At 36.8% G+C, this 26,297-nt stretch overlaps 1 protein-coding gene across 1 annotated transcript in view; it reads right to left on the reverse strand.

The window, feature by feature from the left end:
• Positions 1–2,443: 2,443 nt before the first annotated feature.
• Positions 2,444–26,297, reverse strand: part of CEP135 (centrosomal protein 135) — a 117,468-nt gene continuing 93,614 nt past the window's right edge. The window contains 6 exon segments of the mRNA XM_012557419.2: positions 2,444–4,245; positions 8,091–8,200; positions 12,288–12,392; positions 13,320–13,522; positions 19,382–19,591; positions 25,881–26,162. Of these exon segments, the coding sequence (XP_012412873.1) occupies positions 8,098–8,200; positions 12,288–12,392; positions 13,320–13,522; positions 19,382–19,591; positions 25,881–26,162 (903 nt within the window). The 3' untranslated portion in view covers positions 2,444–4,245; positions 8,091–8,097.

Consider the following 26,297-nt stretch of genomic DNA (forward strand, 5'->3'; position numbering starts at 1 on the left):
CTCTTCTAAGACTCATTATTACCTGGATGTTGGCACTCTCTTCATATCCTTCAAACACTCAGCTTTTCTTTTACACTTTCAATCTTTTTCTGATTTCTTATATTTTTTCTTTTCTCAAGAACATCTCAAACTTATCTACTAATACACTAATTTAAGCTATGTCTATCCTATTGTTCATCTTATCAACTATGTTCTTTATCTTTATACCTTTATCGTACCTAATATGTTCACTTGGTTCTTTTTTGTTATTTGATACTGCTCTCATCTTCCTTGGAGAAGGGATTGTGTTCAGTGTGTTCCAGGAATAACAAGGAGACCAATATACCCGGAATAATCAGAAGAAAGGGTGGTGGGAAACAAAGTTGGAAAGGTAGCCAGGGGTAAATTATGAATGGTATTGTAGGTAATGAATCACTCTAGTTGCTCTGTGAAGACTATGGAGGGTTAGGGTGGAAACAGAGAGCCATTTAGGAGGTACTGCAATAGTCCAAGAGGATTCTTTGGACTCACACAGTTGAGGATGAAGAGGTGAGATGTGGTCAATTCTAGATATAGGTTAATAAACTGGATTTGTGGTGTGAGAGAAAGGGAAGAGACTAGCTCTGAAGTTTTTGGCTTGAGCAACAGCAAGAATGGTGGTACTATTTACTGAAGTGTTCATCCTGACTATAACACATTTGGAGCCCTGGTGGTGCAGTGGTTAACAGCTACAGCTGCTAACCAAAAGGTCGGCAGTTTGAATCCACCAGTCACTCCTTCGAAATCCTATGAGGCAATTCTACTCTGTCCTGTGGGGTCACTATGAGTTGGAATCAACTTGATGGCAACGGATTTGGTTTTTTGTTCTTTATGACACATTTAAGTGGAGGTGTTGAATAGGCACTTAGATATGTGTCTAGAATTCAGGAAGAAGTCTGGGGTTGAAGAATTAAATTTTGAAGTTATCAGCAAGAGTAAATAAAGATGAACTGAACCCCAAGGTACTTCTACATTTAAAAGTTAGGAGGAGCTAAAAGCATGAGACTGAGAAACAGTAGCCAGGGTAAGAAAACCAGCATGATTTGGTATTGGGGAAGCAAAATGAAGAAAATGTTTCAAACAGGAGGGAAAAAACATGTCAATTACTGGTGAAAGATGGAGTAAATGGAAGACTAATGATCCACTGGATTTGACAACATGGGAGTTCTCGGTGCCTTGACCAGACTGGTTTCACTGAAAAGATGGGAATTAAAGGATGATTGGAGTAGTCCTAAGAGTCAGCATGCTTGTTTTTCTCCAGCTATGTTCAACTGCTTAGGTACAGACACATACTACCAAATAAAAACCCACTACCCTGAGTTGATTCTGACTCATAGTGACCCTATAGGACAAAGTAGAACTACCTCATAGAGTTTCCAAGGCTGTAAATCTTTACAGAAGCAGACTGCCACATCTTTCTCCCATGGAGCAGCTGGTGGGTTGAACTGCTGACCTTTTGGTTAGCAGCCAAGTGTTTTAACCAGTGCATCAGAGCTCCTTCAGATGCATAGTAGTTGGATATACATAAGATTGGAGTTTACATTTCAGAGGGAGAGGGAATTTAGAGTGTATGCAAATACAATGATGTCTATGCAGATAAAGAGGTAAGTGAGGGTGATGGAATTATATACACAGAATAGGTGGTAGAGTCAATTATCTGTAGATGCTGGTGGAGTAAAATAATTGTTAGAATAGGTGTATTAAATGGAGCAACCAGGAGAGGTAAATAAGATGCTAGAAATTGAGATTTTCGAAGTAATGACAAGATAGCATAGTGTTTTTCAAACTATAGGTTGAGTTCCACTAGTGGATCATGAAATCAATTAGATGGACCTGAATTAGCATTTTTAACTCTGACTGCAAATTAGAATTACCTAGAGAATGTAAAATTAAAAAAAAAAAAAAAAGACCACACCTCACTCCTAGAGATTGATTTATTTGGTCTGGTGTAGGGTTCAGGCATCAGATCTACACTAAAAAGTTCTCCAGGTAAATGTGCAGCTATGGTCAATAACCATTAATTCAAGAAGATAATGACACACACAGAATGATGATAGAACTAATGGTAGAAGGACAGCAAGCCAGGTGCTAAAATCTTCTAAGAACTGAGGAGGGTAGTGTCAAATCAGATGTGTGAGAGAGGACTGCAATAAGATGGGGTAGCAGATGGCTTAATCCAATGGTAATTAATGTTCTCACAAAGAGCATTTGCAAGTGAGAAAAATGTACACACACACACACACACACACACACATCCTGTTCAATCATTCTGTGGATGGATTACTAACAGAAATTTTGACTTCATTTCTTATATTCTGAACTAAGTGGAAAAAAAAAAGTCAGTAAAAAAGTGTCTGGCTCCAAATGCCCACATTACACCATGATAAAGTCTGATTTGAGTATATTTTCACTTAATTTTAGAATTAAATAATATTGCTAATGTAAAATCCACAAGAAAATTATTTGAAAGAGAAAATAAATTGACTACAAAGTTTATTGGAAAATCTGTCAAGCTCCATTATTTAAAATTATTCAAAACGTCAGAACATTCAGTATTTTAAGATAAAACCCATTTTTTAAAAAAACTATAGCATCATGGTTATGAAAATAACAATTATGGCAAGCTATATATTTTTAAATTATTGAAAACATTAAAAGTAAAATATCTAACAAAATATGTTTTAATATTGCTTTGGGGGAAGTGGGAACAGATATTTATTTTTTTTTTACTTACATATTCATTAAAAGATTTTTCATGTGATACTGCAAACAGTCACACTTCTCTTATATTTTGCTATAATACATGAATTCACACAAAGGACATGGGGTACATCAAATTACAAAGATGGTGGAAAAGGAAGCCACACCACATCCAATTACACACTGAATTATTGCAAAGGCCATAAGCAGAACATACAAGGCTATTAATTTTAGAAAAAGAATCCTCAGATACACACACACACAAATTCTACCTTATTAAGACACAGGAGGAAACAAAATGTATCAAAATAATTGTTCTGACTCTTCCATTTTCTTATGTTAGCTTTTAAGTTCTTCTCGCTCAATCATAATGAAATTTATTAAGAACAGGATTTTCTTCAAATGTGTATGGCTCAAACACGATTAGTTTCTGTATCTGACATTCTACTTTGTACTTCTGTTCTTTTATTAACTTAAGTGTACACACACGCACACACACCTAAATTATTTAAAATCACAACTATGAAAGGTAATTGTAAAAAGCTATTTTCTATTTATATGCCACAGTTTAGTATTTAAATATGATTTGGGGAGACTAATCAATTATAATATACAGGTTTAGAAGCAAAAAACAAATATTATTGTACATTACTGAATGAATTAAAAAATGCTTTATTTACCCTATATAACTTTATATTCTCAAATTTTAGATTAATACACTGAGAACTTTTATTTATTGAAAAAAAACCCCAAATTTCTGTTCTGTCGTTTTAAAAAACTCTGAAAGTAGCTTTTGACTTTGATAGAAACTGTATGTGCAGAGTCCATGTGATAGCCAAAATAAGTGCGTACAGTACATAAATGTAGCTTTCCCATCACAGTTCTTCTTGTTGACAGTAATAAATTATATATGATCACTATTTCAGCAAGATTTTTGCTAGTCTGTTACATTAGGCCAGAATATATTCCCCTTGATGACATACAGTAAATCTGTGAATAATTTATTTTATGCTGAGAAGACAAAAAGTTAAATGTGATGGAACAGCATCCAAGTTAATAATTCTTCAGGAATGTGTTAAAGATATGGGTTAGAAACACATGCATGAAAACTAAAAAACACTTTAAAAACAAAGATTGTAAAAATATTTTATACATATATCATGGCTCATTAAGAAACAAGTTATTAAAGCATAATATGGACAATACATATTAATTCACAGTATAAACACACTTTAAGGAGTAATTTAAGTCAGTAATAATAAAAATACATATATAACATCAGCTATCACTATTAATACATATTTTGTTATATATATGAAAATATACACATGGATATTAAGTTCTTTTCAAACTTTTTTTTACATAAATATTCACTGATTTAAAGAAAAGTTGACAGAGGTAGAATTGTGCCAATGTTCATGATTTTCAGGAACAAGTACTTCAAATATTTCCATTACTGTTCTGTCCTTTTAAAAATCCATATAGCCAACTTACTGAAAGCCATTATTCTGAAAAGGGAGAAGGTGACTGGGGAGAAAAATGATAAAGTTACTCAATACATTCATGGAAAAACTGAAATTCAGTAATATTTTAATAGATACATAGTTTTATATATATGTATATATAAATTTTAATAGTTATTAAGTACTGTTCTATATAGCAAAAAGATATTCCTCACAACCGACAAAGTATATCTATCACACCCAAACAAGAAAAGAAAACAAACAGGATAAAAACTACTTTGAGTATGGGCTCTATTAAATTACATATGTGTGTGCGTATGCATGTGTATGTATGTTTATTATAAACATACTAAATGAATGATACAAATACAGTGACAAAAATAGCCTAATATAGCATGTTAATCGAGAAAAATTACTCAAAAGAACAAAGACTATGATGTCTTGCTTTGATACAATTATATACAAGTACTATAAATTATGTTGTCTGAATCTCAACATAGCATGTTATGGAGAGTCAAATATTTTGACTGATAGCATTACCTTAATGTGCAATCTAATCACCCTAGGCAATTAAAACACACACACATTAAAATATGAAAAAGCTCACAAAGGAAATATTGAAAAAGTAATTATCTTCCTCTCCATCTAGGAAGATATATCAGACATGTTGTCAAAAATTGATATAAGACACTATTTATAAGAGAAAAAACCTGGAAATAATACATGTCCCATAAAACAAGAATGATGAAATAAATCACAGAATACCCATATGATGAACTGTTAAGATTCCTATTTTAAAATGGCATTTTTGAAAATGCGTTTATTAATGAGAATGAACACTCACAACAATATGAAGGGGGAAAAAAAAACCAAAGAAGAAAACAAAACAGAAAATGATTTTGAGTATAATATCAGTCAAATTATTTATGCGTATGTATGCATTTTTGTTATAAATTAAATACTGCAAGGAAGTATACCAAAATGCTAACTGCTATTATCTCTGAGTTGTAGGATTAAAAGTGATTTTTGTTTCCTTTATACTTTTCTGTATTTTATGTTTTTTCAGTGAGTATGTATTAGATACAATAATCACAACAAAAGCAAATCTTAAAAATACAGAACACACAATTTTTAAAATTAAAAAAAAAAATGGATTAAATATTTTAACTACTACAGAGACACTGTAATCCACTGGTAAAGATAATGGTTTTAGAGTTGGGAAACTTTCATAGTTGAGCTTACCATTCATTTTTGAGTGCTTATGGGCAAGTTCCTTAAAGTTAGCCTTGGTGACAATGTTTAGAAAACATGAGTGGGAATTGGTTACCAACCAACAACCTTATTAGCATACTCTGAATTGTTAATGGTTGCAGAAGTTTTCTAATTCATCACAATTTTAGGAATTGCTGCAATCCACTATGTCCTATACCAGTGGTTCTCAACATATAGTTCGGGAATCCCCGGGGGTCTCTTAGACCCTTTGGTCGGGGAGGGGGGAGTCTACAAGGTCAAACCAATTTTCATAAAGTCACTCTGAGCAGGAGCTGACTCAGTGGCAGCTAACAACAAATAACAAGGAATTATTTCCTTTTTCACTCTTACTCTCCCAATTCTACAGTTGAGTTTTTCAGAGGCTACATGATGTGATGGTGCAGATAGTAAATAATTTAGGTTTTGCAGGCCCCAGGGTCACTGTTGCAACTACTAAACTCCACCTTTGTAGGAAAAAAGCAGCCTTACACAATATAAACAAATGGGTATGGCTATGTACCACTTAACTTACACAAACAGGCAGCAGGGTAGATTTGGCCCACAGACTCTACTCAGCCAAATCTTGATCTAAAAACGTAGCTATCTATCAAGCATGAGAAAATGTGTCACAGCAGAAATAAAGCTTTATAACGAGAAGCTGAACCTCCATCTAATATGCAAAATAATGCAGGAGCTTAGAAAGTATGAAGTCACAGTGATTGTAGAAGTGGTCCTCAAGGTGAAGGAAGAAAAAAAAAATGTTTTAAATAAACAAACAAAAACACTGCAATCTGGAATCATTTAGTAGAATGTCCTACTAGAGTCTACAAACACCAATAACCCAAAACCAAACCCACTGCCAAAGAATCAGTTCTGACTCACAGTGACCCTACAGGACAGAGTAGAATTACCCCATAGGGCTTCCAAGGCTGGGAAGCAGACTGCCACAGCCTTCTCCTGTGGAGCAGCTGGTGGGTTCAAACTGTAGACCTTCAGGTTAGCGGCTGAGCGCTTTAACCACAGCACCACCAGGGCTCCTACAAACACCAGGAAACCCTGGGATATCAGTATGTTGTTCTTAGGTGCTGCTGAGTGAATTTTGACTCATAACGACTATGATCGGTATGTTAAAGCACAGCATATAACTAATGGTCATAATGAGGATTCTGAGTCATTGCAGAAATGTTCAACTATCTTTTAGGTATTTTTGTTTAAAGAGGCAAGGAAATGAATAATTTTTAAAAAGACCGACTTTACTATTTTTGTCAACAATATGGCACTGTTCACCTTTCAAAGACTGGGTCTGACTCAGCTTTTTTTGCATTCATTCCCATTCCAACGAGTCAGCACATTTGACTCTTCCTCAGTCAAATCTGTCCTACCTCTTTAAAACCACTCTGGAAAACTGTTTTGGCATACCTATAATACTAGAGCTTGCACATATGCATATCCAGTGACCCAGAATTTCACTCCTAGGTATATACCCAAAACAAACACACACATCTGCTCACAAACAGACAGGCACTAGAATGTTCATTACAGCACTATTTGTAATAGCCCAAGCTATAAACTATCAATTGCCCACCAACAATTGGATTGTGGAATGTTTACACAATGGAATACTACAGAGCAACAAGACTGAACAGTCTACAGGTACACTCAACAATATGGATGAATTTCACAAATGTACTGTTGAGCAAAAGAAGCCAGAACTATATGATTTCATTTATAAAGTATCCAAAAACAGACAAAAGCAATCTACGCTTTTAACAGCCAGGACACTGGTTACGTTTAGAGTAGGACTGATGACTAGAAGGGAGCTTATGACTACAGATTAGTGGCTTGTTTCTTTACCTGGGTGTAGGATCTGGGTGTGTTCAATCTGTGAAAATTCATTGAGCTATACACATTTGATATGGCACTTTTCTGTATAAATATGATCATTTAATTTAAAATAATCTGTCCTCGTTTTCAATTATTATTATACTGATCCTAAACTGTCATCATTTCACACCTCTTACTGGTCTTCCTACTTCTGGTTTCCACCCTCCTAAATTTGGTCCAAAGTTGTGAAGTTAATCCTCCAGAAACAATCTTTCATCTTAACCCTACCCTTGCACATGTCCTATATACAGGAGGACCTTCAATGGTTCCTCACGACTTACAGAATAAATCCACAATCTCCAATTTAGCAATATATTCAATATATATTCGATATATCCCATTCTACCTCCCAAACTTTTCCCCTCATTATTCCCCAATAACCTACCATTCCTGCCAGACTGAGTCTACTGCACCATGGGCATTCCTGTTTCTATGCTTTTATTCACATTTTTCCCACCTAAATTACTTATACCCTGAATTTGGTACTTCATCAAATACTACCCTGTGATATATCATCATTTAACATTTTGTTGTGGATGATTTCTTCTTTAAATGATATAATTTACTTACAACAATGTGCATGAATCTTAAGTGTTCAGTTCAATGAGTTTTGATAACTGTATATACTTCTCTAACCAACACCACCAAGATACAGAACATTTTCAGTACTTTAGCAAGTTCCCCTGAACACCTGTCAAGCCAATCTCCCCTTCCTCCACAAAGTTTTATCACCATAGATCAGTACTGCCTGTTCTTGGTATTACACACACATACCCGATAATCATAAGTTTATAAGTTCAGGAGAATCTGAAGGAGACTTCAGAGTAGAACTAAGGGGTGGTGTAGGAAGACCATGTCGACGCATCTCTTGGATAGCTCGCTCTCTGTTGGTAAAGATCAAACAAGAAAAATAATACACCATGAAAAACTATGAAGTGCTATTCAAATATAAAGTGTTGTTATTGATATTAGCTAATTAAGTATTTTCTACTAAATTAATTGGTATTTTTACTAAATTTAAGTCCTACATCCTTATATGATTTTTGAGTAATTGATAAAATACTTCAATTAAAAGAACACGAATTTAAGGAATTATTTAAAGCAATTATGGTCAAATCATAATTATAGGCATAATAATAGTTCCAGTTTCCTGTGTCTGACTCATGGCGATCCCATGTGTGTCAGAGCAGAACTAGGTTCCATACGGTTTTCAATGGACGATTTTTCAGAAGTTGATCTCCAGTCCTTTCTTCCAAGGCATCTCTGGGTAGACTCAAACTTCTAACCTTTCAGTTAGCAGCTGAGCATGTTAACTGTTTGCAACACTCAAGGACACAACAGCAGGCTATCATTAAAATATTTTAGAAGCAAAATGCTCATAATACATTTAGGGAAAAAGTGGGTTACACAACAGGATACTAAATGTACACACAGTGCACACACACACACACACACACAAATACATGACTAGATGTTAAACTCCAAGGTGTTAATAGTGTTTATAGAAGGTAGAATTTACAGATACCTTTGATTTTCTTCCTTATACTTTAATATTTTTAAAAAAATGTACCATGAACCTGTTTTATTTTGTTCTTAAAAATTAAATTCCTATACGTTTACTGGCAAATTCCTTAACTTACTCACCTTTCTGAAGTATCTGATACTGTTAAACACTCTTGGCTTCTATGACACACTACCCTCTCCTAATTTTCTTTCTACCTAGATGACCATTCCTTAGTCCTTTTACTAGATCCTTTTCTTCTGCCTACACTTTAAATGTTGGTGTTTTCCCATGCTTTAAGTACATATACATGCCAACAACTCTCTGACATCTACATCTTTAGTTCTGCCCTGTGCTCCAGACCCACGTATATGTTTCTACTGAACATCCCACAGGGACCCAAAATGCCCTAAATTGATCTTCCCTTACTGATTTCAGACTAGGTCAGATATCTCCATCAATGTTCCTATGAAATCCTACACCCATCTCTATACCTGCGGTTCCATACTGCTTTTAAATTGTCTGTATATGTGTCTTCCTCATTATAGTGGGTTCCCTGGGCATTCATTATTCATATTCATTCCTGGTACTTGGCATAGCACCTGGCCCTAATGGAAACAATATTTGGACTATTGTACAGAGGCATAGCCAGTAATAATGGGCTCTTACTATCACTCTGAGCTGAATTTAGAAAGATTGGGATACTAAAATATATGCAGTTTACTCTTATGTGTCCCAGCCTGTCAGATCAAACTTACATGACAACCGTCTTCCTTTTTCAGGTACATATATTCACTCACCTTCTTCCTATTAATTCAAAGACAGTCATTTATACTGAGTGTAGGGGGTAGATCATATACTGTCTGTACTTTACTGACTTCTCACTAAAGCCCTAGGACTGAACTCACCCCTCTGAGTACAGATTTTCAAGTTGGTAGGTTCCCTCCTCTGCCCTTTTATTCTCCATCTCTTCCTGCATATACGTTTAGCCCTCTTCCCATCTCAAAACTCCCAAATGTCAGAAATGAAACAATCTGTCCTCTCTGTACTGCTTTCCTTCTGGGTCTAACCCCACAGAGCATGGTCACTGTGTTGTCACCTCCTTTGTGGGCTATTCAGTCTCTGGTTTAGACTTTTTTCTGCCTTGAGTTCTTCAGTATCCAGGGTTACTACCTAGTTGTGTTTCTCAAACTTTTTTCATTATCATCCCCCAAAGAAGCCCTTGTAGATATTTTTTCCCTTATTCCCTACCCCGTCAAATCATGATACCACAGGTATACTGTATATCTGTTTATGTACTGTGGTCTCTTGGAGGGCCATTATAATATCTAAGGTTTTTTTGCCCTCCCCAAGAAGCAATTTATTCCCCCTTGATGGAGGGTAATATTCCCCCCCTTAAGAACGCATGACCTAATTAGATGGCATGAAGTAGGAAAGACATGGTCATGTGGCACGCCTTCTTTGGGGACTAAGGGCAGGGAAAAAGGGGAGGGACTAAGGGGACCTCAAACTCTAACCTATAGAGAGTTCAGGATACTTGAATTGAAGAGAATTTCAGTTATCATCAGGAAATGGAAATCATTATACATGTATACTTCAGCACATTCAGAAACTATATCTTCTAAATGTACAGTTCAGCACATTCAGAAACTGTATCTTCTAAATTATAAAAAATTAATAACACCGCTTTCGTTTCACTGTTGCAACCTCAGGTTTCATTTCTCTTTGGAAGCATGAAGATTGACTTCTTAGCAAATTCAGTCTATACTCTAAATAGTAAATCACTCAAAAGTTTGTGATGCCAACGGATAAAAATAAAAGAATGCAAAAATTGATGTAATAAGCAAACTGATCATTATTTCTGAATGAAATCTCAGGAATGTTGATGCCTACGGTATTTATAGAGTAGAGCAAAGTTATACAAAAGTAACTTGACAATTAATTTGCAAATTAGACTTCAATTTTAACTCTTAGAGCAGGTCTCATTCCTGTTTGTATCACTTAGGGATTCAAATCTTCAACAAAATAAAGCAAATGAACTGAAATATAAGGAAGCATGAAAACGACTAAACTGTAGGGAGTATACTGTAGAGGTTAAAAGCACAGGGTTAAAAATTACACACACATGTGTGGATTTTAGTGTTGGCTAGGCAATTTACTATTTGTGTGACCTTGGGCAAATCACTTCACAATCTTAAACCGGAGTTTCCCTATCTGTGATATAGGCTTAAAAATAGATTGTTGGAAGAATTAACCAGATACATAGATATTATCGGGCACATATTTGTTAACTGCTATTATCATCATCATCACCTTTATGATGATCTGTATTTGGAGCTTCCTACTTGGATCATACTGTTTTGGAGCCCTGTAGAATCCCTGGTGGAGTCTCTGGGTGGTACAAATCGTTAACATGCTCTGCTGCTAACTGAAACACTGGAGGTTCGAGTCCACCCAGAGATGCCTTGAAAGAAAGGCCTGGAAATCTACTTAAAAAATCAGCCATTCCCTAGAGAGAGAAAGGGCCACATAAACCAGAGACTGCATCAGCCTGAGACCAGAAGAACTAACTAACTGATGCCTGGTCCCACCAATGACCGCCCTGACAGGGAACACAACAGAGAGTCCCTGATGGAGCAGGAGAAAGGTGGGGTACAGAATTCAAATTCTAGTAACAAGACCAGACTTACTGGTCTGACTGAGACTGGAGGATCCCCATAAAGCGTGGCCCCCGGACTCTCTGTCAACCCAGCACTAAAACCATTCCCGAGGCCAACTATTCAGTCAAAGATTAGACTGGACTATGGCATGTAAAATGATACTCGTGAAGGGTGTGCTTCTTAGCTCAAGTAGATACATGAGACTAAATGGGCAGTTCCTGGCCGGAGGTGAGATGAGAAGGCAGAGAGGGTCAGGAGCTAGCTGAATGGACACAGGAAATCAGGAGTGGAAAGGAGGAGTGTGCTGTCACAGTATAGGGAGAGCAATTAGGGTCACATAACAATGTATATATAAATTTTTGTATGAGAGACTACCTTGAATTGTAGACTTTCACCTAAAGTACAACAATTAAAAAAAAAACAAAACCAGCCATTGAAAACCCTATGGAGCACAGTTCTACTCTGACACATATGGGTCTACCTGAGTTGAACTGACTGAACAGCAACTGGAGGTGGTAGCAGAATCCCTCTTAGCTTGTTGGTTCCCTATTTATACTCTTTGAAATAATGTCCTTATTTTCCCCTGAGGAATACTATAGGAAACATTTACACAATACTTGTTATTTTGTTTACTGCAGCAATGTTATCTTCTGTAACACTTGTGCCTTTTTAGGACAAATTACTAAAAAGAATTTCTTTTAGGTATTAATACTAAAAAAAGTTGGCTATTTGTAAGCTATATTAAATCCTTTTTGGACTAGGATAGGGAATAAATAAAAACATTGTCCAATGCTAAATGCTTTTTCTTACCGTTCAAATCTTTCAGTTGAAATTTGTCTTTTCATAGCATCATAATCTATTTGTAATTGTGTCACTTTAGTTCGAAGCATGGTGTTTTCCCGGCTTTGGCAAGTTCTTAAAAACAAATTTAAAAATCAAAAAAATAAATGAGAAAAATTCTGTTTTGAAATCATATGCTATAGATTTTTGTTTTTGTTATTAATAAATCAAATGGAGGTGATGTTTAAGAATGACAAAAGAGAAGATCAAGACCTTTCAACAGTAATTCTCTAAGCTTCTGGAGGTTCTATTACAAAATTTTCCTTTTCATTCATCTGGTTCATTTAACAAACTTTAACTGAGCTCCTACTACCTGACAGACACTGCAGTAATTCTGGGGATACAAAGTTGAACAGGACATGAACCATTAACACTTAGATGTAAACTCTTCATCTTACTTGACCCTCGTCTGAAAATGATTAAGCTACAGGGAATATACTGTAGAGGTTAAAAGCATAGGATTTAAAATCAGACAGATATGTCTAGAAAGAGAAATATTTCTCTTTTAAGAGCTAAGTCTCCCACTTGTGCCATCTACTCTGGGTATCCTCCTCTCTTCCAACAATTATGCCTAAACCTCCCCATCCTAAAGACACCATTATCAACATCCTAAAAGGTAATCAATATGCTCATGAAGATCAAATCTGACGGGCTTTTCTAAGTCTTTTATCCTAACTTAAGCATGAGACACAGCTGACTACGTGCAACACTTTCTTCTGCACTGATTCCTCTTTTCATCCCTTAAATTTAGGCATTTTTCTAAAGTTCACTCTCTTCATTCACTCCATCAGGCCACCTCTGTGCTGAAGATCCAAATCTGTATCTCTAAACATGATGTCTCTCTTGAACTATTCCTCTGAATTTCCAAGAGCAGCAGACACTTCACTCAAATATTTTGGTTTTGAACCACCCCCTTTCACACTTTCCCTCCTCCCCTCTAAAAGGAAACGAACTTATTGTTGACAAGCTATTTTCCTCACATAGGTTGATTTTGACACTTACAGTTTGCTTTCTGAAAGGGTTAATTTCTCTTTAAGTAATTGAATTTCTGTATCCTTCTCATGGGAGGATAGATGAGAATGAAATTCTTTATCTCTATTTGTAGCCAACAATGATTCAAGGTTTTTAATTGTATGTCTCTCACTTGTTAGTTGTTTTTTTAAAAGGTCTGCTTCTGATTTGACATTTTCTAATTCCACCACAACCTAAAGGAAAAACAAAGTAAGATTACTTTGGCACAATTTTAGACTTACTCGCGAAAATTCTTTATCTTAAAATAGAGTTCTTCAGAGCTGTACACCTATCAGTTGCTTCATTTTGGGTATTGGTTATATTGGTTAAAGATTTTGAACCGCTTCCTTAACTATAAGAAAAACATCTTATTTTCAAATTAACTTTTACTATTTTTTATTAAGGGTTTATTTGATTATAAAACCTATTCCAGCCCTCAAATAGTTCTCACCCATGCTACTTGTCAAGAGATGCTTATTAACAATGAAATCCTAAAAGGTGGCCAGCTGCGGTGCAGTAAATTACTTAACATGACCCTTCTAGTCAGTCTTCGTGATTCCCACACAATGACTGGGTGGGACTATGCAAATTAGGTGCTTGTGGCCCATCAAGGGGAATGGACAGCCTGCTAACATGCAAATAAGGTGCATGGAACTCTTGTGGGGACTGGACCATGTGAATAAGGTGTATGGAATCCTAACAAGGAGATTGGTTAGTTTTGCCATCCCACTAGCCTTAGAGGGAGCCAATCCCAGAAGCAGAAGAGCAGGGATCTCACTACCATCAAGAAGAGCCAAGAGTGGAAAATGTCATTTGGACCTGGGGTTCTGGCTCCGAGAACCTCCTAGATCCAGAAGACAGAGAGCTGTAACATCAGAGAAGGCGTGAGATGGCGAGAAACAGCAGCAAGTGTGGCAGAGAAATGGCAGCAGTAAAACCAGGAGACTGGCAAGAGATGGCATGGTAGGCTTCCCAGACTAAACAGCAAGATACCTACAGTGGGCCTGCTGACCCATGGAGCAAGAGGGCTGAGTGTCCTTGAGCAGGAGGTTTGCTGGCAGAGTGGGATGCCTCCAGGCACTTGGCAGAACCACCGACCCACGGGTCCAGAGAGCTGAACACCATTGGACTGAGGCTTATTGGTGGAGTGGGGTACCTCCGGGCACTTAATGGTGGTGCTAAAGAGCATTACAGCAGTTGCCTGAGCAGGGCAGAGGCCAGACCAAGGATCCGCGGGGACGAGAGAGAGGCCTGCGGGTACCGACAAGAAGCTATCCTGACCAAAGAACTGTATCCAGAGTTATTCCTGATCCTGAATTGTAATCTGTTACTTCCCGAATAAACCCCATAACGGTGAGTATGGTCTGTGAGTTCTGTGTGGCCACTGCAACAAATTACCGAACCCAGCAAAGAAGTAGAGAGTGCCATGAGAGGGATGGTGGGCTGGTGTCAGAATGGTAAAAAGGTTGGAGGGTGGAGGTATGCCTGACCTCTGCCTCATAGGAATCAGCCTTGGACTGTTGATCTTGATCCTCCTCCTGCCTTGTGAAGTTAGAGTAGATCAGATGCTGCTGTCATGCCATCTTTACACTGACCTATCAGCAACAAGGAGCCCTGGTGGTGCAGTGGTTAAGAGATGGGCTGCTAACCAAAAGGTCGGCAGTTCGAATCCACCAGCCACTCCTTGGAAACGCTATGGGGCAGTTCTACTCTGTCCTTTAGGGTTGCTATGAGTTGGAATTGACTCAACAGCAATGGGTGTCAGCAACAAGACCCTATTGATCTATGAAAAATGTGCATTCTGACTACATCATCAAGCCAGTATTTTACCTTCTCAGTAACTGAAAATATTCTACTAGATGAGTGAAAATTAAAAACACCCATGTTTGAAAACCCACACTGGGTTGTTTAAAGTAATGCCTCAGTTTGGGAATAGGAAGTTCCAGCTAACTAGACTTTTCAAATTATGTAAGATTTAAATTCCTGGAGATTTTTATCAGAAAAAAGTATTCCACCTAGGAAGCAATGAACTGCTCAAGTCTTCATTCAAGTCTAACTTCTTTTTGATTATTCAGTTAAGAGTTTTATTTGCTTTTCCTTCCCAAAGCCTCTTCTTCATCAGCACTCCAAAATAAATAAATAAGTGAATAAGAAAATTAATTAAAATAAACACATTATGAGTTTAAGTTTAGCAAAATATATTTCTTTTTTTAACATCTGGACCTAGACAGCATTCATTCGGAAATACTAGAAACTGATGGTAAGCAAAAGAAGCCTGAGACTCAGGGTTGTTTCAATAAGAATGAACAATTCCATGTCTCATCCCTATGTCTTCATGAAGTGGAACATGTTATCTCTCCCAGATCCACCTGTAAAACCCGTTGCCATCGCATCAGTTCTGATTCATAGACCCTACAGGACAGAGTAGAACTAACCCACAGAGTTTCCAAGGAGTTCCTGGTGGATTCAAACTGAAGACCTTTTGGTTAGCAGCCATAGCACTTAACCACTACGCCACCAGGGTTTCTCCCAGAGCCACACAAACATCAATATATACCGGACAAAAGGAAGAAAGTGACAATCTCTAGAAATTGGCCAGGCTGATAATCACAGATAATTTAGTATGTAACTTTATAGTCTATTTTCTCTGCATGTATATTTTTTAACAAAAATGATGCTGCTGTAAATGTTTTGCAATCTGCCCTTTCAACATCTCAATAAGAATAGATTTTTGTAACCTTTCAAAATTGCTGTTGATTGAGTATTCTGTGATTTCAATGGGCAATTATTAATTCCAATTTACAGATATTATGCTGTCTTGAGTTTTTAGCTATTAATAAGTATCTCTGAGATGAACATCGTCATAGATCAATCTGTGTGCATCTCCATGATTCCTTTTAGTCCTGGCAATGTGGCTGTTGGGTGAGAAAGTTTACAAAGTATACAGTTATTGATATGTTTGTCCCTGAGTTTCAGGGTCATGGTAAACATCAGAGTTACTAACTGTCCTCCTCTACCAGTTGGCAGGAAGAATTTGGCTCTTTGGCTAGTCTAGGCAATTCTTCTCCCTTTGAAAGTCTTACTGAACACAGAGTAACTTGAGATCATCACTAATGACATGTCCTGCTATAGAAATTACTCTACTGCTAATGTTTACTGTTGTTAGGTGCTATTGAGGCGGTTCTGACACATAGCGACCCTATGTACAAGAGAACGAAACACTGTCTGGTCCTGTGCCATCATCACAATTGTTGTTATGCACGAGCCCACTGTTGCAGTCACTGTGTCAGTCTTTCTCGTTGATGGTCTTCCTCTTTTTTGCTGACCCTCTACTTGACCAAAAACGATGTCCTTCTCCACGAACTGGTCCCTTCTGATAACATGTCCAAAGCATGTGAGATGAAGTCTTGCCATCTTTGCTTCTAAGAAGCATTCTGGGAGTACTTCTTCCAAGGTTCTTCTGGCAGCCCATCGTATATTCGATACTCTTCGCCAATACCATAATTCAAAAGCATCAATTCTTCTTTGTTGCTCTTGTTGTTAGGTGTCGTCGAGTTGGTTCCAACTCATAGCAACCCCATGCACAACAGAAACACTGCCCGGTCCTGCGCCATCCCCACAATCATTATGCTTGAGTCCACTGTTGCAGCCACTGTGTCAGTCCATCTCATTGAGGGTCTTCCTCTTTTTCACTGACCCTGTACTTTACCAACCATAATGTTCTTCTCCAGGGACTGATCCCCACTAATAACATGTCCAAAGGATGTGAGACGAAGTCTTGCCATCCGTGCTTCTAAGGAGCATTCTGGCTGTACTTCTTCCAAGACAAATTTGTTGTTTCTTTTGTTAGTACATGGTATATTCACTATTCTTTGTCAACACCATAATCCAAAGGCATCAATTCTTCTTCGGTCTTCCTTATTCACTGTCCAGCTTTCGCATGCACATGAGGTGACTGAAAACACCACGGCTTGGGTCAGGCTCACCTTAGTCCTCAAGGTGACATCTTTGCTTTTTAACACTTTAAAGAGGTCTCTTGCAGCAGATTTGCCCAATACATCATTTGATTTCTTGACTGCTGCTTCCATGGGTGTTGACTGTGGATCCAAGTAAAATGAAATCCTTGACAAGTTCAGTCTTTTCTCCGTTTATCATCATGTTGTTTATTGGTCCAGTTGTGAGGATTTTTGTTTTATGTTAGGGTGTAATCCATACTGAAGGCTGCGGTCTTCGTGTTCATCAGTAAGTGCTTCAAGTCCTCTTCACTTTCAGCAAGCAAGGTTGTGTCATCTACATATCACAGGTTGTTAATGAGTCTTCCTCCAATCCTGATACTCCATTCTTCTACATACAGTCCAGCTTTCCAATTATTTGCTCAGTATATAGACTGAATAAGAATGGTGAAAGGATGCAACCTTGACGCACACCTTTCCTGACTTTAAACCACACAGTATTCCCTTGTTCTGTTTGAATGACTGTCTCTTGATCTATGTACAGGTTCTGGATGAGTACAGTTAAGTGTTCTGGAATTCCCGTTCTTCACAATGTTATCCATAGTTTGTTATGATCTACATGGTCGAATGCCTTTGCATAGTCAATGAAACACAGGTAAACACCTTTCTGGTATTCTCTGCTTTCATCCAAGATCCATCAGACATCAGCAATGATATCCCTCATTCCACATCCTCTTCTGAACCTGGCCTGAATTTCTGGCAGTTCCCTGTCAGTGTATTGCTGCAACCGCTTTTGAATGATCTTTAGCAAAATTTTACTTGTGTGTGATATTAATGATATTGTTTGTAATTTCCACATTCTGTTGGATGACCTTTTTTGGAATGAGCACATATATGGATCTTTGCACTTGGTTGGCCAGGTAGCTGTCCTCCAAATTTTTTGGCAAAGACAAGTGAGCACCTCCAGAGCTGCATCCATTTTTTGAAACATCTCTATTGGTATTCCATCAACTTCTGAAGCCTTGTTTTTTGCCAGTGCCTTCAGTGCAGCTTGGACTTCTTTCTTCAGTACCATCAGTTCTTGATCATATACTACCTCCTGAAATGGTTGAACATTGACCAATGCTTTTGGTATAGTGACTCTGTGTATTCCTTCCATCAGCTTTTGATGCTTCCTGCATCGTTTAATATTTTTCTCATAGACTCCTTCAATATTGCAACTCCAGGCTTAAATCTTTTCTTCAGTTCTTTCAGCTTGAGAAATGTCGAGGGTGTTCTTTGCTTTTGTTTTCTAACTCCAGGTCTTTGCATATGTCATTATAACACTTTACTTTTTCTTCTCAAGCTGCCCTTTGAAATCTTCTGTTTAGCCCTTTTACTTCATCATTTCTTTATGTTGTAGCTACTCTATGTTCAAGAGTAAGTTTCAAAGCTTCTTCTGACATCCATTTTGGTCTTTTCCTTCTTTCCTGTCTTTTTAACGACCTCTTGCTTTCTTCATGTATAACGTCCTTGATGTCACTCCACAATCCGTCTGGTCTTCGGTCATTACTGTTCAATGAGTCAAATCTACTCTTGAGATGGTCTCTAAATTCAGGTGGAATATATTCAAGGTCATACTTTGGCTTTTGTGGACTTGTTTTAATTTTCTTCACCTTCAACTTGAACTTGCATATGAGCAATTGATGGTCTATACCATAGCTGGCCCCTAGCCTTGTTCTGACTGATGATACTGAGTTTTTCCATCGTCTCTTTGCTGACGTTTAGATTCCTTATTATTTGAAAAGGCATGATTACCAAGTCTTATTTTTAAACAAAGTAATATACCGGGATATGCTCCTAACTTATAATCTATAATTAGAAGATTCATAGTCTCCTAAATGCTTATCTAGCCCCAAAACAGAAAGCACCAAACTTCATCACCATGTTTGCCAGAGAAGTCTAGGAGAAGAATCTAGCAGTCAAATCTAGTTGTCAAAATCCTGTAGTCAAAAGTAACTACTTAAAAGGGGAAAAGATATATTGGATAGTGAATAATAAAACAACTAGAGTAGGGCTTAATAAAGCAATGTGCTATAACAATTTTTTTTTAGTTCTTACCCTCTCAAACTCAAGGTTTTTGGAATTCAGTTGTTGGGTCATAATATCCTTGCCTGAATCAAGCTTAATGCAAAGTTCTCTAAGAGATGATAAATCATTTAACACTGCTGCCTTCTCATCTTCTTGCTGTCTAAGCTCTTCTTCTAATCGAGACATGGCTTTTGCCATTGACGAGATCTGAGATTCATAAGCATGATGCGCGTTTATGTGCTGAGAAAAGAGAAACAGGCAAAAAGTTAAAGATAAGTAACCCAGTAACTTTAAAGGTTTGAATCTGTGCAGCTACAACCTCACCTTATAAAAACGTGAAAATAAATTTTTGTTCCTGGGATATTTCCTGCTGTTTAAAGATGGCTTTCATAATGTTTTATAAAATGAATTGTGTATAATTATTAATCACGATAACTAAGTACATTAACGCATGTATTTGGAAGATGCAAACAGGAAAATTATTGTGTTGGAGTACTGTGAATGAGGGAATTTTGAAGGTACATTCAATTCTTCCTTTATAATTTTTTTTTGTTATAATCATGCCTTTTGCAGAAAAATATACATACTTATCACTCCCCACTTGTCTTTAGTATAAATTCAGAGTTTCATACATATAAAACTAAATACCTGAAGTCACATATAAATTTTATTTAACTTAGTAAATATACAATATCATAAAATTTTAATAAATTTGAAATGAGCACAAAATGTGAAATACTGATAAAGATTTCACTTTCCAGAATTATCCACATTTCAAATTCCTCACAACTAAGTAATAAATATAAACTCATATAAACTCTACTTCTAGGTTTTGGGAACAATTCCGCACTTGAAAAATGGAATTATTTTAATCAACATTAAAAATCTGTGCTGTGAAGATTTAGTAAATGTCAACAGTTTCAGGAAGTAAATAGGTGAATATTCCAAATATTAATGAATTAAATTTCCCCAAAACAAACTAAATAAAAATAGGCAAAAACAAATTTCACATACAACATAAGAATATGAACAATGATAAAGAACAAAAGAATTAAAGGGCTGTTTCTTCTGAGGATGGGAAACCCTGGTGGCGTAGTGGTTAACAGCTACAGCTGCTAACCAAAAGGCCAACAGGTCGAATTCTCCAGGCGCTCCTTGGAAACTCTATGGGGCAGTTCTACCCTGCCCTACAGGATCGCTATGAGTTGGAATCGTCTAGAGGGCAACGGGTTTGGTTTTTTTTTGGTTTCTTCTGAGGAATTCTTTTGAAGGTGAGAAAACATTCCTTTCATTATTACGTTCTTTTTAATAGAAAATGTTTGTAGAAACAGTCAATACTTCTCCTGAAAAAAATGAAGACTACAAAATTATACCAATAAAACAAAACAAAACCAACAGTCAATATTCTATATTAATTAAATCCAAAAAACCAAACCCATTGCTGTCAAGTCGATTCCAACTCATAGCGACCCTATAGGATAGAGTAGAACTGCCCCGTAGGGTTTCCAAGGAGTGGCTGGTGGACTTGAATTGCCAACCTTTTGGTTAGCAGCCTAAGCTCTTAACCATTGTGCTACCAGGGCTCCTAATTAAATCCAGGATTTCTATATTTTAACTGAACTCCAAATTGTATTAAGAGATTTTTATCAGATTGTCTTTATGACAAGAGCTTGTTTAAGATTCTCAAGCTTTATATAACTCAATAGAAAAACCTCTATTTTCATTAAATAAAATCATATCATAAGCATATTAACTTGTTTTAAAGAGAGAAGGAATAGTGTCATCAATTTCCTCACCAGCCGCTCCTTGGAAACCCTATGGGGCAGATCTACTCTGTCATATAGGGTTGCTATGAGTCAGAATGGACTCGATCGCAACAGGTTTGGTTTTGGGTTTTGGTTCCTAGAATAGCAATTTTTTTTTTTTTTATTGTACTTCAGGGGAAGGCTTACAGAACAAATAGTTTCTCATGAAACAGTAGTACACATATTGTTTTATGACATTGGTTAACAACCCCACAACATGTCAACCCTCTAACTTCTCAACCTTTTTTTTTTTTGGGAAAATATGCATAGCCAAAGATACACCATTTCAAAAATTTCTACACGCACAGTTCAGTGACATTGACTATGCTCTTCCAATTGTGCTGTTATTCTCACTTAAGATGAAGGCTTACAGAACAAAATAGTTTCTCATTTAACAGTTACTACAAATGTTGCCCTATGACAATGGTTAACAATCTCACATCAACAATATCCTTACTCAACCTTGGGTTCCCTATCACCAGCTTCCTTGTCCCCTTCTGTCTTCTGGCCCTTGTCATTGGACTACTGTACCTCGTTAGTCTGACTTGCTTTTACGGGGCTGTCTACTCCCAGGCTGAACGGTGAACCTTGGAGATAACTTCACCACTGAGCTAAAAGGGTGTCTGGGGGCCATACTCTCGGGGTTTCTCCAGTCTTCTTTAGGCCAGTAAATCTGGTCTTTTTTTTGTGAATTAGAATTATGTTCTACATCCTTCTCCAGCTCTGTCCAGAACCCTCTGTTGTGATCCTGGTCAGAGCAGTCAGTGGTGGTAGCCGGGCACCATCTAGCTGTACTGGACTCAGTCTGGTGGAGGCCTTGGTAGCTGTGGTCCATTAGTCCTTCGGACTAATCTTTTCCTTGTATCCTGTTCTCTTCATTCTCCCTTGCTCCCGAAGGGATGAGACCAGTGGAGTATCTTAGATGGCCGCTCACAGGCTTTTAAGACCCCAGACGCTACTCACCAAGGCAGAATGTAGAACATTGTCTTTATAAGCTGTGTCATACCAATTGAGCTAGATGTTCCCCGAGACCATGGTAATAGCAATATTTTTTAATGTAACAATAATAAGAGGCATAATAATGCTCCCAATGTATACCTGCATGTATTTATACACATAGATCTACAAGTTTCACAAAACAATTTACCTTTTAGTATGTGTGATAAAATAACAAAGTTAATCTCAAATATATTATTTATACAACAAAAAATTTTTTTGTAAACAATATAAAATGCCACTAACTTGATTTCAAGGCCCGCAGTTTGACACCCATTGACCTAGTATGTGTTACTGGCACTACATGGTGTCAAAGGAGAGCTACATTTGCTGATATGTAAGTGAGGAGTAAGTTCTATACCATGCTCCAGCAATCTTATTAGGTCTATTACAGTCCAGATCTATCCAGTCTCATATAAGTCCCCAAATTTGGCAATCATTTTTGGCCCCCCTCCCCCCGACTGGACTGGATATAGTTTCATGACTCACTGGATTTTTAATTAGATTATAAGCTCTGTAAGGATTTCTGTCTTCTTCCCTACTCTATGTTTGAACAGTACCTGTTGTATAGAAGTTCAATAAATTCATTCAGCAAATATTTTTGAGCAATGTCTCTGTGCCAAAGACCAAGTTTTAAAACTAAATATATACTTTTTCTCTATAAATTGTCATTCATAAGATTCAGGGACACTTTACTATGCCATTAGCTAGCAGCTCAATGTTAAAATATTTATTTTATAGGCACTGGGAAGAGAAGCAGAGATGAACAAACCAGACAAAGACCTAAAGAAATCAGAACTGAATAAAGCATTTCCACTTCTGACCATGATGGAGTACTCGGTATTGATTTTTCCTCCCATGGTAATTTACTAGAAAATGGAAATACATATATGTATAAATAAACAAAAATATATACTTATTTATGTATGTGTGTAAATATATATATGCACATATTTTTTTAACTTGTTTTCAGAAATTGGACAAGAAGCACAAGACACTGATCTTTCAAAGAAGAGAAACAAATGAGGCGAACCTTAAGAGGACCTTTCTGCCTGGAGGCCCTTTACAGGCTGTAGGACATGACAGGGAAACCAAGCAGAGCACAACATTCACTGATGTGAAATAGATATAGGAGTTCATAGAGGCCAAGAAATTTGTGGAACAGAGTATCACACAGAGGGGAGCAACACAGAAAAAAAGCTTCAGAAATCTGCACTGGATCCCTTCAATCCTCAGCTGAATTCGAAGGTACACATATGTAAACTCCATGAGGCCTGGCAAAGAGAAATATCTGAGAGCTGAACAATTCCCCGAGCTCACACAGACCGGCAGACATCTGGATTCTAATTAGTCAGGGTAGACAGACCTGTACCCAGAGCGCTCAGTAAAGACACTAGAAAGGTCATGCCTTAATAACAAGGCTAAGCTAGTGCTAGCGTAAAGTCTACTTTAAACCTACTAGAACAAAGCTTTAAGGAGTCCTGGTGATGCAGTGGTTAAGTGCTTGGCTGCTAAGTGAAAGCTTGGTGGTTTGAACCAACCAAGTGGCTCTGCAGAAGAAATACATGGAGATCTGTTCCCAGCCCAGAAATGGGGCAGTTCTACTCTGCTATACAGGGTTATTATGAGTCAAAATCGACTTGACAACATACAACAACAACAAATATATAAATAAGTATACTATGCTCATGGACTGGAAGACGCAATATTGTTAAGAAGTCAGTTCTTAATGATCTACAGATTCAATGCAATAACCAATCAAATTCAAGTGGTTTTTTTCATAGAAATTAAGACGCTGATTCTAAAATTTATATGAAAATACAAACAATATAGAATAGCCAAAACAATCTTCAAAAAGAATAACAATGTTGCAGAACTTAAACTACCCCATTTCATGATTTAAAGCTATAGTGATTATGAAAGTATATCATTGGCTCTAGAAGAGACATTTAGATCAATGGAACAAAACAGAGAATAGACCCACATATATATATAGTCAATTGATTTTTGGCAAAGGTGCCTAAGTAATTAAATGGGGGAGAATATCAACTTTATGGGGAAGAGTCTTTTCAACAAATGATAGAAATAAATAGCCTTATGGAACAAAATGAACTTCAACACATGCCTCACACCATACACAAAAATTATCTCAAAATAGATCACAGGCCTAAATGTAGAGCCAAAACTATAAAACCACTATTAGAAATGTAGGTGAAAATCTTTGTAACCTTGGGGTAGGCAAATATTTCTTAAATAGGTACCAACTAGTGGGACAAATGGTTAATGTACTCTGTGGCTAACCAAAAAGTTGGAGGTTTGAGTCCACCCAGAGCACTTCGGGAGACTTGGAGATCTACTTCTAAAAATTCAGCCACTGAAAACCCTATGGAGCACATTTCTGAGTTGAAATCAACTCAATGGCAACTTTTTAAAATTTTTATACAAGAATAAAAAATGATTAAATTAGACTTCATCAAAATTTAAATTTTCTTTGAAAGACATCACTAAGAAAAGGCAACCACAAACCGGAAGAAAATATTCACAATTCACAATCTATACATCTGACAGAGTACTTTCATCCAGCATTAAATTAAGTAATGAGAAGACACCACACAAATAAAAGGAAAAAAATTTGAACACATACTTCACAAAAAATTTACAAATTCCCGGTAAGTATGTAAAAGATGCTAAACACTCTTAGCTATCAGAGAAATGAAAATTAAAACCACAATGAGACACCACTGCACACTAACAACAACAACTAAAATTTTTAAGACACATAATACCATGGGTGGAAGAAGATGTGGAGCAACTAGAACTCTCATATATTGCTAGAGGGAATGTAAAATGGTAAAACTTAGAGGAAAGTTCTGGCAGTCTTTTTCAAAACTAAACATATTATGATATAGCAATTCTACTCCTAGGTATTTACCCAAAAGAAAATATAAGCCCACACAAAAACCTGTATCTGAATATTTATAGCAGCTCTACTCATAATGGCCCAAAACTGGAAGCAACCCAAATATTCATCAACAGGCAAATGGATAAACAAATTGTGAACATATCCATACAGTGGAATACAACTTCGTAAAAACAACAGATTTCTGATTCATGCAACAACATGGATAAACCTCAAATACATTATGTTGAGCCAAAGAAGCCAGACATAAAAGAAAACAAACTGTATGATTCCACTTATATGATATTTAAGAACAAGGAAAACTAATCTTTAGTGAAAGAAAGCAGAGCCATGGTTGCCTGGGGGCCCAGGGTGATGAGGGGACTGGCTGTAAAAGGAACACTAAGAAGCTTCTTGTGGGGATGTCTTCTACACCTTAATACTGGTGGAGATTCCATGGCCATAGGCACTTGTCAAAACTCATCATACTGTACACTTAAAATGGGTATATTTTACTGTATGAAAATGATATGTCAATAAAGTTGATTTAAAAAGGAAGCATTATAGCTAATTAAAAACCCCTACTCCAATGAAGTTAGCAAATGGAAAGGGATGAGTCAAAAGCAAGATTGTAGTTAAATTAACAGGAGAAAATTCATATTGAAAAGTAATGAGGCTCCTAAGGAAATTATCAGAGTCAATACCAAAAAAATTTACCATTAGAACTTGATTTTATCAATGTGTACAATTAGGCCACTTCAATAAAGTGCCTTTGAACATTTTCTTCTTTACTAAATCATGTCTTTACAAGATAAAATGAACGCATTACCTCCTGAATTTCCTTTTCTAATAGGTCCACTCTTTCCCGAAGGTGTCTCCTCTCAGTGTCAATAGAAAGAAGTTCGAGTCGAACTGAGCTGCTTTCTCCTTCAGCTTGATGGGCTTTAACCTCCCAGTCTTCAGCACGGTTATGAAGCATCTGAAATCTATCTAACAGATCTTGATTTTCTTTTTCCTGGTTTAAGTACAATGAAATTGTTTCTAAATTAGTAACCGTCACTCATTGTAACATCATGTCATAAACACACACATACGTGTTTGGATTTTTGTTCTTGAGAAAGCATAAGATATCTGTGCAGACACTATACTAAGATCTGTAGGAAAATATACCAAGATCTCCATTCTCAAGTGTTTTAAATCTAATAGGGGAGACAGAAAAAACAAACACAAAGAAGTTTAAAAAACC

This window comes from Trichechus manatus, unplaced genomic scaffold, assembly GCF_000243295.1.
Source record: "Trichechus manatus latirostris isolate Lorelei unplaced genomic scaffold, TriManLat1.0 scaffold00101, whole genome shotgun sequence".
Classification (NCBI taxonomy): domain Eukaryota; kingdom Metazoa; phylum Chordata; class Mammalia; order Sirenia; family Trichechidae; genus Trichechus; species Trichechus manatus.